Below are 15,000 nucleotides of genomic sequence, written 5' to 3'. Positions count from 1 at the left end.
TACACTACTAAATTATACATCAGATCCCTATATGCATATTTTAATACATTTTATTTAATGCTGTTTTAGTCCAGTTTAGATGTATGAGAAGCGTGTTTGAATTAATAAATAGGAAGCTATTATATTTTAAATGTAACATATCTGAATTAATAGGTTTGTTGTTAGTGAGTTTGGGGCATTACAGGAACACACAAAAAAACACAAAGCTAATTTAGCAGAGCTGTTGGTTTGGTTATTTGTCCCGCTCATCATGGACGCAGAGCCTCCGTGCCCGACAGGATCGATTAGAGTAAGTGTGGTATTTAACTACAATAGCGCTGTTTTCTTTGTTCTTGAGGACAGACGGCGACTTGAAAACCTGGAATAACCTTTATAGATGTTCACGTACCAGACATTCAGGTTTCTATCACTTTTTCAGTGTAAGTCTGTGAGTTTTTGGCACCCATTTTATTATCCAATAGACTAAAATCTTAAAGGGGGCCCTTTTTCTAAATCTTGATTTGGTTTTTGGGCTTTACTAGAATAGGTTTTAATGCTTGAATGTTCAAAAAACTCATTATTTTCCCCCATATTCTCCATTGTTGCGGCTCCTCTCTTCCCAGTCTGTCAGTAACGCTCTGTTTACTTCCTGTCTCTATGAAGCCCCTCCTTCTGAAAAGCACACTGTGCTCTGATTGGTCAGCTGGATCAATGTGTTGTGATTGGTCGAGCGCTTTGAGTGTGTTTGGGAAATGTCCCGCCCCTTACCATAACCACCAGTTTAACACACTACTAACTAACTCAACCAGGCCCCGCCCCTTTATTCTGCGTATTAATTATTATAATGAGGAATATTGTGACGGGTTCGTTCCTGGAAGAAACTCAAGACTACAATGGAGGCGTTTCATTGAGTTCAGAAACACTGACACTGAAAATAACTCCCTTTTTCGTGCCCAAACAGCAACATTACACACTAGAGAGAGTTGAACATGGAAAAAAGCATAATAGAAGCCCTTTAAATCTGCAGGATTTGAGGTATTAATCATGTCCATAGTCTTAATTTTAATACTTTTTTTGGTTTGTTTAAAAAAAAAAAGGATAGGCCTAAGCAAACTGTAAAAAAAAAATGTTTTTTTTGACATTGTAAATAAAACAAAGATTATTGAAGTATGTTTTACAAGAAAATACTTTATCATGTTTCATTCAATGTGCTACTTGACGTTTCCTTGTAAATAATTGTGACATTTATAGAGTGAAAATTGAGTGTAATAGTAAAAAATTAGTAACAGCAACAAAAAAAACCTTAAGCAGACATTAACTTTTCAAGTTTTTGCGATAGAAAAACAAGTTTCTGTGCAGTTAAAAGATTCTTCAATGCCCAGAAAGGCTTAAGTAAAAACATGATTTCTACCCAGAAGAGACGTAAACAGACACGATAACGGGCCGGCTGACAGGTGGTAGTGATTTCACATATCTGTATCTGAAGAGGTTCACTACCAGACAGGCTCGGAGAGCATATCACACACGCAACAAGTGGCTGCGCGGCGTAAAATACAAACAGCCATCAGTTTTGTAGCTGTTAGGAGAGGGTTTTTATGATAAATATGATGTGACTCGAGCGCAGTGGAAATACCATCAGGGGTCCAGAAACCGACACAGAATAAATGAGTTTTTAGAGGGAAAGATGGATCCTCTGCAGTTGTACTAGTCTAGAGTTGAAACACTCATCAGCTTTAGTCAATGGATTGTGAAGAATCAACACAATGGCTCATTACTGTATGCAATGAGACTCAAGTGAGACACACAGAACAATGAGACAGACAAGTGGAAACAGCACGTGTCAAATACAAGTCACATGCTTTAAAGTGCAATTAAAGGCAATTAAAGTGCCTCTATTATGCTTTTTCGGATATTTAGTTTCATGCAGTGTGTAATCTAGGTGTTTGTGAATTTAAAAGGTCTGCAAAGTTTCAAAGATCAAAGTGTCAAAACACTTTGGGCCATCTGACCAATCAGAGCAGAGTAGACCAATAATAACAGACTGGGTCATCTGACCAATCAGAGCAGAGTAGACCAATCACAACAGACTGAGCCATCTGACCAATCAGAGCAGAGTAGACCAATCAGAACAGACTGGGCCATCTGACCAATCAGAGCAGAGTAGACCAATCACAACAGACTGTGCCATCTGACCAATCAGAGCAGAGTAGACCAATCAGAACAGACTGGGCCATCTGACCAATCAGAGCAGAGTAGACCAATCAGAACAGACTGGGTCATCTGACCAATCAGAGCAGAGTAGACCAATCACAACAGACTGGGCCATCTGACCAATCAGAGCAGAGTAGACCAATCAGAACAGACTGGGTCATCTGACCAATCAGAGCAGAGTAGACCAATCACAACAGACTGAGCCATCTGACCAATCAGAGCAGAGTAGACCAATCAGAACAGACTGGGCCATCTGACCAATCAGAGCAGAGTAGACCAATCACAACAGACTGTGCCATCTGACCAATCAGAGCAGAGTAGACCAATCAGAACAGACTGGGCCATCTGACCAATCAGAGCAGAGTAGACCAATCACAACAGACTGTGCCATCTGACCAATCAGAGCAGAGTAGACCAATCAGAACAGACTGGGCCATCTGACCAATCAGAGCAGAGTAGACCAATCAGAACAGACTGGGTCATCTGACCAATCAGAGCAGAGTAGACCAATCACAACAGACTGGGCCATCTGACCAATCAGAGCAGAGTAGACCAATCACAACAGACTGAGCCATCTGACCAATCAGAGCAGAGTAGACCAATCACAACAGACTGGGCCATCTGACCAATCAGAGCAGAGTAAAGCAGTCACATCCTTAAGAAAACACCACTTGTGAGTGATGTATATGTGCAGGTACATTATCAGAACTTAATTTGAGTTTAGGAGTCGTATGAAACGCTAAAGTGATGCCATTAGGGGATGTAGCTCATCTCAGACAGGCTTCAGTCGTAAGAAAGCCTCATCAATATTCATTATGAGAAGCCGTCGCCCATTTAATAACAGTGGGAAAGAAGAGCTGCAGAACATGTGGAAGTTTGATGGCAATCTTGAGTATCTTTGACGTGCCGGGGAGGATGCGGTGCGGCTCGCAGAACCTCGCTCAGGAATACACTTCAAACCGGGTGACAGCAGCGGATCCTGACTTCACCGTACGCCTGCTGAACCGCCACTAATTATGTGTGCGACACACACACTCAAGGAGAAATAGAGCCGAGAGAGACGGTGCACCGGCTTACATTTCAATTCAGGTCCGCTTATCATGATGCCCTTTCACATAGAAGTTGATGCTAATGTCTTGCACAGTTCTTATCTAAAATAAGTAGATGTTTGCAGAAGCCAAAACCTTTTTCGTTACTTGCATTAAAATAAATGTAAATGTAATGGTATGGTATGGGTTGTTGCAGGAGCCTATTATAGCTAAATATGTATTTATTATAAATTATTATATATTAGTGCTGTCAAATCATGTAATCATGATTAACTAACAAAAGTTTGTAAATATGTGTGATATGCACACACACACACACACACACATATATAAATGTGTGTGTGTGTGTAATCAACTAATACTAAATTAATAATATTCGAACTCATTTAAAAGTAATGATACTAAAATAATACTGGCAAGCATCACTATTGTTGAGGGTGAGGTGTGCTATTGCTTTTCTAAATGATTATATTTATGATTTTCATGATCAAATGAGAGAAAAATCCCACAGATCATATACTAGAATCCACTCTGAACATCTTAGGAACTGCATAGCAACACCCTGGAAACACCCATAGCTTTTGCACACGAAAAATGTAAACATCTTAATAACTTAGCTGTTTTAACCGTAAAATAACGGAAGAACAACCTGCACCAGACGGATCCCTAGTCTTCTAGACACCAGCACTAATCTGTTTTAAGCCCCTTTGGACAGACTGGATTACTAATTGGGTGGATTTATAGCTGGTTTAGAGACGAGGGAACCACTAAAAGGTCGTTCAGTGTCTGGACACTCGGTTCAGTATAAAGATGAGTTCAGATGAGGGTCAGAAGAGGTATACCCGGTAATCGAGCTGTGTAGAAGACATGATGACAACATCTCACACTCGTATGAAGACTGACCCGAGAGAGACACTCTGAACGGTAAGAACTGCTAGGTTTGGGTTAACACAGTCCGTACAGCTTGAGTTCAGCACATTATTCAAACCTGTGAAGATGTGACGCTAACTGCTGTGAATAATTCTGAATGTACGGTTAAGAAAAAAAATTATTATAATGTATTAGTGCTGTCAAATCGATTCTTCTATCGCATCTAACATTTAAAAGTTTGTAAATATATAATAAGTGTGTGTGTGTGTGTGTATTTATATATATATATTTTTTTACAAACATTTATGTTGGGTGCGATTAATCACAGCACTAATTTGTCATGACTGTGTTTTTGTATTTCATGTATTCTGTAAACTATTCTGTTGTTTTTAAATGTGATATATAAATAAAGTTGATTTTATTTACCTCACAAAATAAAGCCAGATTCAAATATTACACATGAAGATATTTAATTTTTGACAGATCTTATTTTCAATGTTATTTTCTTTAAATATTAAGTTTTACCCCAATGAAATCCTGCTTTGAGTTTGTTTTATTTTACTATTTTTATTATCTTTATATTTATTTAAATATTTATATTAATTTTATTTGATTATTTATTTAATTATTATTAATGTATATAGTTATTTTTATGATTTTAATGGCAACATATTTTATTTACAAGTGAAAATTCTTAAAATGTTCCTAATTTATGACAAAGCAACAACAGATGTTTACAAATGGTCAGATTTGATATTGAATGCATCATAGTTTTTCCCAATATTTCTTTATTATGATGTTTAATAACATATCTTCAGGCAAAAACAATATTTATTTATATTTATTTATTGTTAACCTTAACTTTATTTTGATCAATGTAGTATTAAAACATAATGCATACTTAAACTCTACGTTCTTACATTTTTATTTTACAGTTTGATGTTTTTATTTTATTTTCTAATAATATTAATAATAATAAAAACGTTTTCATAAGGTACTACAACAAATTGCCTACAACTTTAAAATTCGCGTGGATTTTTATAATATTCAATGAACACAAAACAAAAACCAAGAATGTAATTCGAATACTAAATAAATGAAACGCGTCATCGCGTCATGTGATTGGTCCGCGCGTAAACCCCGCCCCCTCCGAGGCTCTCTCGCTTCTCCCGCCTGCGCCCTGGACACCGTTGCTAAGGAATCCCGAGTTTCCGAGCTCGAGCGCTTCTCAGTGCTCAGACATGGCGGCGGACCTGAACCCGGACTGGCTGTCGTGCCTGCCTTCCTCATGGAGTTACGGCGTGACCCGGGACGGACGCGTGTTCTTTATCAAGTAAATATCCGCGGGGTGAAAAGTTGGGGCTGGTTTCGTCTCGAATGCCTCTCGTCGGTTGTTTAATTTTCACCTTCTCTTCCCCTTTTTCCTCACCCAACAGTGAAGAAGCGAAGAGCACAACCTGGCTGCATCCAGTCACGGGAGAAGCCGTCATTACAGGGCACAGAAAAACTCCAGGTAAGAGGCTTTTAACTGCGTTTATCATTGGGGAAAATCAGTGCGTGAGAATAGCGCGGAGAAATGCAATCAATGCAGCTGCAGAACCGCAGCTGTGGCAGAACGCGACGCGAACAATGTCAGCGCGTTTGCGTCGCGTTGCATGCATGCAGTACACCTGAACGCGTAGTATTTGACAACTCGCATTTGGTTATTTACATATCTGAAGGGTTGCATGGTCATTTTTTCCCCCGCGCGGTCCGTTTGATTGACAGCTGTCATTTACATTGCACTCGATCATCTGACAAGCATGCATGTTGCTCATAACACTCTTATTTTGAAACTTCCATAAGCCTGAAATCCCTAATATTTGATTTATTAAAGCGTTAACAGTTTCTTTGTCACAATGCAAGGTGAATGATCCACAGTTACATGTTGAGCTGCAGTACACAGATGCATTAGGAACACAGCAATGCTTGTGGGCATTGAAAAGCACTGCAGATCATTGAGAGATGTGCTGCCCGCTGCAGCCACTTACTCTTTTAAAGATGCTTTTTGCATGCAAAACTCATTGTCCCCGTGTTTCTCCTTTTCAGATTTACCCACCGGATGGGAGGAAGGATATACGTTCGAAGGAGCCCGTTGCTTTATCAAGTGAGTTGGAGGTTCAGCTCTTGGTGGAAGGAGAATATTTTGCTCTCTCTAGCTTGTTTGACAGCAGCCGTGATTTCAGATCGCCGCCCCCTCTCTCTCTCACACACACACACTCACACACACACACACACTCATACCATAGCGTTTCCATAAATGCTTTTGCTCGCACACTGAAGGCATACACAAGCTCTTTCCCACCCTGTTTAAAAAAAGAAAAGAAAAGTAATTACCGTGAGGGTGACGGAGGGCTTGACAGGCCCGTGTGATTCAATGCTCTGTTGGTTGAACAGGCTCAACTTGTTGGTTTTCCACCCAGTGAATCATATTAATTCTTGTTTGTACAGCTCTTGTCTACTGCATGTTTGGGACAAAACTGTTGCGCCCTTCATGTGGTTTTCATGTGCTGCTTTCCGCTTAGCCGGTCGTGGTGTGTTTGATTGGATGCGTGTCTTGGCTGGAAAGGAGCTGATCGATATGTTATTTTTAGACCGTAATGGGCTTTTTTAAATTAGTAGTGAATGTGGCTTTTTCAAGACTATTTTAATCAGTGAATGTGTTAAAAAATGAGCCTGGTTGTTTATTGGTATCATATTTGGCTGTTTTGAGATTATTCACATCTATGATTTGCATAGTACCAGATTAATACCGTTAGCTTGTGCCATTTTTTTGTGTTTTTTTTAAGGAAAATAGTGTTTGGAATAAGTGTTAATTTCAGTTTTTTTCTTTGCTTACACTTCATTTGCAGCCATGACATTTTAACATGCAAATATGCATCGATATGTAATATTTTAATATGCATTGGTTGTTGGAAGTTCTATATTGGTTGACTGATATAAAGTAACATCAGTGCCTTAATATGACCGAACAGTATTATTTTAGCGCAGTATCTTGCATTATCAGTATAGCATATCATGCAAATTTATTTATGGTGAAAAAATGGTGCATCTGAATATGGTTTTACTTTATCGCTAAATTGAACTTGCATCTGAACGGTTTACATTGTATTTTAGCGAAGCATATGAGCTTTGGTGGTCTTGAATGAATATATGTGCATTTTTTTTTTTAGCAAGGACATTATTTTCACCACTATGGTCTGTCGAACTGCTTCCTACTTCATGTAAAATTTGTATGCATGGTGTGTGTGTGCTTTGTAGTTTTGTTCCCAACCCAGTCCAGGGCTGAGCTTTTTAAGGCAGTTGGAGGCTGATTTAACACAAGGATTTGAGCTAAAACTCACGAGATGCATCTCATCACGTCAGGATTGACAACCTAACCCTTTCTGGACCTTTCCTGCTCCACTGAGGCATGTGGACGCTGCATCACTGTCTGCTTTACTTAGGCCGACACGCCTGGGACACGCCATACCCTCCGATGATCTAGCTGCAATCTCAACGCCGGACAAATCTGAGGACCGAGTCATGTGCGTCGTCTTTTGCTTGAATGCACCTTTTTGTCATCCTCTCTGTGGATTACCGTGAGCGCACAGACTCCCTGGACCCCTTTACTGCTGCGCTGACGATACCCGGAGGCCCAAAACTGTTGCTCACGCACTTGAAATGAGACTGTGGATCTTCATACTGATCTAAGACCTGCAATGGGAGAAACTCTGACCAGTGGCGTTGTGAGGAACTCGCTCATGTTACTGCAGCGGCAAATGGCGGATGGCCAGAGATTAAGAGTGATATGGGGTCATTCATTATACTGGCACAAAGTCGCTAAGGGATTCGAAAAGGAGCGACGCTCAGAAGCAGCAAGTGGCTTGTGGTATTTGATCCATTGGCTCAAGTCTGTCAGAATTCCTTAAAAAGCACTGCAGTGTGTGAGGATGCTTTTTCTGTGTCACCCAGGAATAGCACGGCTAGCCAGAGGACGCTGGGATGCAGGCTTTGCTGTGGAGAGAATTCGTAACTCTTTTTAATCCGTAAAAGAGCGCAACCACGTTTTTCCAATTCACGTTTTTCCCCTGCAAGGAATTAATACATTCTTTGAGAAAAACTAACCATTGCATTTCCAAGATGCATTAAACTATCTTTAAAACCATTGGCTCTGTAGAAAGCTGTTAACTCTGTAATATTTAATTTTGTATGCATAAAACATACTGTGCACATCTAAATATATTGTATATAATATATGTTGTTATTATAAAACTGCCCGGCCAACAAAAACTCACTGTTTGGATTTAAATATGTAGGCTAACTACTTAATGGATCATTGTTGCACTTGCTGTGATTATTATGTTTTATAGTTATATGTTTGGCAACTGTTCTTCTAACCCTAATTGATGGAGTGTGAAGCTTTTAATGTCTTAAACAACCATGTAGGAAGACACATCATGGCCATATTCCAGGTTGATAAAGCCAAGATTCATCAGGCTCAAATTGTGAAAGATTGTTTGGGAGGGAGTTTGAAGAATCATTTTCACACATGAATTGGCACCTTATACAAGATCTTGACCAAAAATTGATGCACCTTTTGATGGAAATAAATGTTGTGATGTTATATCCAATCAAGAGGTGCATCGGTTTTTGGTCAAGATCTTGTATTGATAATGCAGCACTCTGTAAAGACGTTGAAGAAAAATTTCATATGTGAAAATGATATGAATATGGCCATGATGCGTCTTCGTACATGGTTGTTTAAGAAATGAAAAGCCACACAATTAGGGTTAGAAGAACTGTTGCCAAACATATAACATGCTAGAAACATCTTAATCACTGCAATAATGATCCAATCATAGACTCTTAAGCATTTGCCTATTTAAATCCAAACAGCGACTTTTTTTTGGTCTTTATTTCTGTTATAACTGGAGAAAATCTGCAACTGGATTTTTTTTTTAAATGAAATCATACCGACTACAGAAGCTTATATCATCCTGAACGGTTTTTGCATTTTCACTAAAAACTTATGTCACACAATAAATGGGATATTTGCTTCTGGAGCTCTACTAATGAACCCTTTGTCTGTCTCCAATGGTCTTGGAAAAGGAAGATGAGGAACAGAGGCAAATAATTGAGGTGTTGAAGGAGATGACCTGTGATCTACACCTGGAGCGGTGTGTGAAGCGCTGGCCGTTGAAAGGCTGTTCTTGTTGTGTCGCTGGCTAAAGCCCGATCTCTTTTGGCTTTTGCTTGGCAGCTGTTGCAGCGTCTTGGGAATGCTGCAAAATAAACAGCTCATGAAGACGCTCATGTTGGTCATTAGTTTCCGCCTACTGCCTAACAGGCCACAGATTGGGCAACAGTACAAGAGGAGGAGGATGAGCTCCCTCCCTCCCCGTGTCTTGCTCATGCCTTGTGTTGCAAATTAAAGGGGGAATGCGTTGAAATAACATGCACTCCTAAGAGCATTAGAGGTTAGTCGGAACGGTAGTGCATCTGACTGAATGGAATAACCTTTTTGTGATTTAAGTGTACTACTTGTTTTAGAGGTGCAATCTGACTTTTTTTCTGGTGCATTTCTGACTGAAGTGGGAAATAAATGGAGCGATGTGGTGAGATGTAAAGAGGGGAAAGTTGCAAAGGTCACTTATTCAACAGTGGCGTGCTCTTTACGAAGGTGCAGATGTGTGTGTGTGCGCATCTGTTTGTGTTGTGTAGATGTTAGAAGGGTCATAGCAACACTGACTTGACCAGTGGCGTGAGTTCTGGTTGGGAATGTCTGCTTGTTTGATCAGTGGTAGACGAAAGTGATTTTAATCATTCAGTCTAGTGTCCCTAATAAACAGTTGACGTTTAACCATTTAGAATTTTAAACCTGATTTTTAGAACTTCCACATTTAAGTTCCATGGTGATGCTTCAGTCACAATAGAGTGCAACAGTTGGATTCCAGAAGTAAAAACTTCTTAGGGAAATTGATCTTCTAACTTATAAACCTTCAAAGTCAGACCTACTGTGAGTTACAAGGTTGTTGATCGATAGTATTTGCTTCTGTTGAAGCCGCCAACCCGCATTATTTCAACTTATTTTTTAAATAATTTAACATGATGGTGAAGAACTACATTACCCATGAATACTGTACAGAAAATTCCACCAATCAGAAAGTCGAAACAATCTTGTTGGCTCCGCCCACTCCCACGAAGCACTGCATACGACGTAATCGAGTTTGACGCTCTCAAAATACTTAAGCATAGTTTGTTATAAACTAAATATATTGTTTTTATATATAATATTTAACATATGTAACGTTTTTAAATGGGTAGTTTTATATTTTTAATTTGATTGTGCTTATGATGGTTTATGCATTTGTTGAAACGCCACCAGCCTGCATTATTTAAACTCATTTTCAAAGTAATCATGTTTAACAGCAGAAGTCCTGTCGAGAAACTACATTACCCATGATTCTGCAAAGAAATCTCTAACAATCTGGGAATCGAAGCAGCAAGCTAATCAAAGCAGTCTTCCTACTTAAATATTTTGTATGTGTGTGTGTTTATATATATATATATATATATATATATATATGTAGCCTATACCCCTATAAGGGAAAAATGAATAGGACATATTCTTCCAAGGTCACTGAAAATGTGGACAGGTGCCATAAACCAGTTACAATACAAGGTTTCTCTCAGATTAACTAGTTAAATTGTCCTTCAGCAATCCGACTAACTGTAGTGAACTGGGTGTGTTTGGAAAGAAAGGCGAATGAAAACACACACATTACAGTCCACTGCAGGTGTTTCCACATTGGCAGCCTGAAACTGTCATCTGTCCTTCAGATGCTGTTGAATGAAATGCTCCTCACTTATTAAGCTGCGTGAGTGTGAGTGTGTGTGTGTGTGTGTGTGTGTGTGTGTCTCACTCACTGTCGCTGTTTCCTCATTTCCAGAGCAGCAGTAACGCGAGATGCTGTGGTTTTAGGACAGTTAAGTGGGTCGATGGATGGGTGGAGTGAGTCCACAGTGATGAAAAGCTTCCTAATGCTTCCTATGACTGTTGAATCATGTGAGGCCCTCACTCTCTTTCTCAGTCGCTCTCTCTCGTTCACTCGCTCTGGGGCAAGTTGAAATGGTGTGAAAGGGTAAATGACGCTTGGCCCTCTGATTGTTTTGACACACGAGCCAGGAGCTGACAGCTTAGTTCAGCGCTCAATTGTGCGATTCCAGTATGAAATATTAGATTTATTTGGCTTTGACTGTAGATGAACTTTTCATAGTCTGATCTAATTGGATAAAGAAACTCCTTTTCCACTGAAACGTTACTGGTGCTGATCACAGAATCGGCCCTTATTTCCACTGAGAGATGATGTCACTGACCGTGTTTCTGCATAACCAAACATTGCTCATCACAGTCTTTGAGTTTTCATTTTTTTAATCATTTTAATTTCCTATGTGACTTAATTCTCAGTCGGGATTTATTTAAATGTTACCATTAAAATAAACATGACAGGAATAAAAATGAGATGAAGTTGTTTTCGCTGCTTATTCATCTGAATGGCGCCACATTGTGCTTTTCCCGTGTCAACGGCTTTGTTGATTAGACCTCTGTTTAATTTTGTGTTATCAGTCGGGTGTTGTTTTGCAAACTTTTTTTTCCTGGTTTGCCAACAGTCATAAAAAATGTGGCTGGAGTGGAGCCAGTTTTTTTTCAGCCCAGAAATGTATTTTATTCTTTGCAAACTAGTGATGCACTGAAATGAATATTCTTGGCTGAAGCTGAAAATGATTAACTATATAATTAACCTTTGTTTGGAAAAATCAATTCTATGAATTTTGTTTGTGTGTGTGTGTGTATATATATGCTTATTTCATTTTTAATAAGCTGTTGTATGGTGAATATGCTAATATGTTAACCTGGATTTCACAAGCATGCTTGCTTTGATTCTCTCTATGTCAATGTTTCTGTTATGCAATGGTTTCAACTAGGGGTTATGCTCTATTTTCTCTTATTTTTTACCTAAAATTGTTCACCTAACCAGTGGGCATAAAACATTGGTCCGTGTTGAGCTAATTTTTCTGGCGTAGAAACTTGATGCACAAAAATGAAACCTTTTGGCTGAAACAGAACCCCCTTCTCCCAAAACAATCAATTATATTACATTTTATAGTGATTACACTTAACTTACACATAATTAGTGTAACTGATTTTTTAATAAGCTACCTGAATAATTTTACATGCATGCTGCTTTTTCCTCCATGTTAAAGTTTCTATTATGCAATCATTTTGAGCAAGTGTTTCGGTCAGGTTTTTTTTCTCTTGCCTTTAGCCAAACATTTCCAGCAGTCAAAATTGATGGATCGCTATTGTAAATGTGAGGAACATACTCTTTAAGATTGTGCACCTGAACCATCCAGGGGTGCGTTTCCCGTACAACGCCGTAACTCGATGCTTCACTATGATAGTACGATGCATCGTTGAAGAAACCAACTATCTAGTCACGACTGTTTCCCGAAACCATATATTCAAACTGTTTGAGATCGAATTAATGCTAGATGTTTTGATATTATAAATTACAGACATGCATCTAAGGAATATTTCTAATTTTTCTCAGTTATTTCGCTTTATTTCCAGATTCAATCATCGGCTCGTTCTTACACAGTAGAGCACGTTCGCACATGCGCACTCTTCAAAAACGGTGCTTTAAATCTCTTGACAAACTCAAAAACGTAAAACACATTTGTATGTATTCTAAATAAAAGACACGGATTGTACTGAATGTCAGCTTGCTTATTTTGCTCAAGATACGGATTTATTAAGTCCACATGTCATGCGATCTAGAAACTTCTAACCGCAGCTCGAGATCTGTCGCTCCAAACACACAACTTTGCGATGTTGTTTGCAAATGTTCGTTGGAACGATGGTTTCGGGAAACACCGACTCGTTGAACTGCTGATAACGACCATAGTTGGCTAACGATGCTTTCGGGAAACGCACCCCAGTTGGGGTAACCAGACTAACTCTGGAAGAAAAGTTTAGTTAAAGCAACACTATGTAGTTTTTCAACCTTCATAATATATTTCCAAGACCCTTGTGATGGTACATCGACTTACAATAGGTTAAATGACACGTCTGCCCATAGCCTGACGTGGTCTGTATCGCTTTTACTCGCACGATGTAACTTCGGGTTTCGGGTAGTAACCGGAGCACAAAAAGAACTACGAAATTCGACTGCTTTACGGCATACGTCACTTCCCCCACCACTTCCTCAAATTGTCTATGGCCATTGTTGATTCCAAAGCCGGTGCTGGATAAACGACGAGCGTGCGCGTGCGACAGTCGGCTGCGCTAGGCTAAATTATTTACGACAGCGGTAATGGACAATTCCACTTCCAACCTGTAGGGCGACCGCAGAGGAAAAGTTCCTTGGTGTTGCTTTAAAGACCTTACGAGAACCCGAGATTCAAGATTCCTCGCAGGTTTGGAATAAAACCCTTGGGTTGTTGCGTTTATCTCAGTGACGGCATTATCCCAGATGCCAGTGGGAGGGGTTACTCGGCTGTTAGACACTTAATATTGGCTTTGGATGATTTGTACGAGTGGGCTGCTAAATGAATGGGTAGATGGCAGCTTGGGAGATGATGGAGTGCTCATTAATTCATAGTCGGCGGCCGTACGCTCTCCGCAGCGGATTCTGCTGATGCAGAGCCATGATTCATATCTCAGATGGGGTCAGGATAGACGTTTAAACGGATGGATCAGCGCTCCTTTGACTTGGGCGACCAAGCATGGCTTTCTGGGTCAGCCCACCGGCTACGCTGTGGAACCGTGCCACACATTTTCAGAGATTTTAACAAGACGCCAGCGGCGATTGTTGGCTTGTGATCCTCATTAGACAACAAGAACGCACATCAGAGGTCTCGAGCTCAGCGTGTGCATTGTGCCACCGGTGACCGGCTTGCTTTGTTGTTAGTGCATTGACCGTACAGTCAGCGTGATAGAGCAGGTGATGCAGACGTTTCCCAGCGTTTGCTCTCTGCAAGCGTCCCCGTCCTGCAGCACAACCTGCTTTATCTCTCTCTCCCACTCATCCTTCCCCCTGCAGCCAATAGATTCACTTATTCACCGTTTTTTTGACAACACCATCATTTTTCAGAACAATTCACGACTACATGGGTGTCTTTCTTTTAAAGTCACCATGAATTAAAGTGGAGCATTTCTTATATATGATTTATCCATGCACATCTTTTTTAGTTTAAATGAATGTGCATTGTAATCTTTAATCAAAATAACTTTCCTTCCCTCTTGCAGCATCTCTTCTCTTATTTACTGGCTTGAGGGAAGGGCAACCTGTCACTCACATGAGATCAGCCAATAGCAAACCACAACCATCCAATCAAATTGATAAAATCAAGCCCCGTCCTACATCTGTTCTTGTTCCAAAAGCCGTTTAATTTGCCGTTTAACATCACAATAAGGAAGAAAAGACTATCGCTACTTCTGTTTCATGTTGACTTTAAGGCAAGACACTACAGGCAAACCATTGTTTTTCTCATAAACTGGTCAATTTTGAGATTTTTCTTCTATAAGTTCACTTCTTTCAGACTTATGGAAAGAAAACATCATAAATACATGTTTAAGTGTTTATTTTATGACACTTTTTTTCTATTTGCTTTTGTAGATTTACAGACGCAATACTATACAAATCTTTCTTAAAATTTCTGCACTGAACTAGAAATGTATTTTTTTTTATTCCTATCAGTTTTATTCCTATTTATATTCTGAAGGTTTTTATAAAAGTGGGTTGTTTATGTCATTCATCTGAGTTTTTTTTTTTTTTTTTTTTTTTAAGTTAAAAAAATCCCTTCTGTA

At 39.5% G+C, this 15,000-nt stretch overlaps 1 protein-coding gene and 1 long non-coding RNA gene across 26 annotated transcripts in view; one reads left to right on the top strand and one right to left on the bottom strand.

Moving 5' to 3' along the window:
- LOC130080042 (uncharacterized) overlaps positions 1–15,000 on the bottom strand; it is a 61,810-nt gene that overhangs the window by 13,706 nt on the left and 33,104 nt on the right. The window lies entirely within an intron of this gene.
- plekha5 (pleckstrin homology domain containing, family A member 5) overlaps positions 5,286–15,000 on the top strand; it is a 143,023-nt gene continuing 133,308 nt past the window's right edge. For all 25 annotated transcript variants that reach the window (XM_056245342.1, XM_056245341.1, XM_056245330.1 and 22 more), the window contains exons 1-3: positions 5,286–5,442; positions 5,546–5,622; positions 6,198–6,255. In XM_056245342.1, coding sequence (XP_056101317.1) covers positions 5,351–5,442; positions 5,546–5,622; positions 6,198–6,255 — 227 coding nt within the window. In that variant the 5' untranslated portion in view covers positions 5,286–5,350. The remainder of the gene's footprint in view (positions 5,443–5,545; positions 5,623–6,197; positions 6,256–15,000) is intronic.

The sequence above is a fragment of the Rhinichthys klamathensis genome, unplaced genomic scaffold (genome assembly GCF_029890125.1).
Source record: "Rhinichthys klamathensis goyatoka isolate OS25496 unplaced genomic scaffold, OSU_Roscu_1.1 h1tg000029l_1, whole genome shotgun sequence".
Taxonomy (NCBI): domain Eukaryota; kingdom Metazoa; phylum Chordata; class Actinopteri; order Cypriniformes; family Leuciscidae; genus Rhinichthys; species Rhinichthys klamathensis.
Note: the sequence above shows the minus strand (reverse complement) of the source record. Positions and strands in the feature narration are given on the sequence as shown.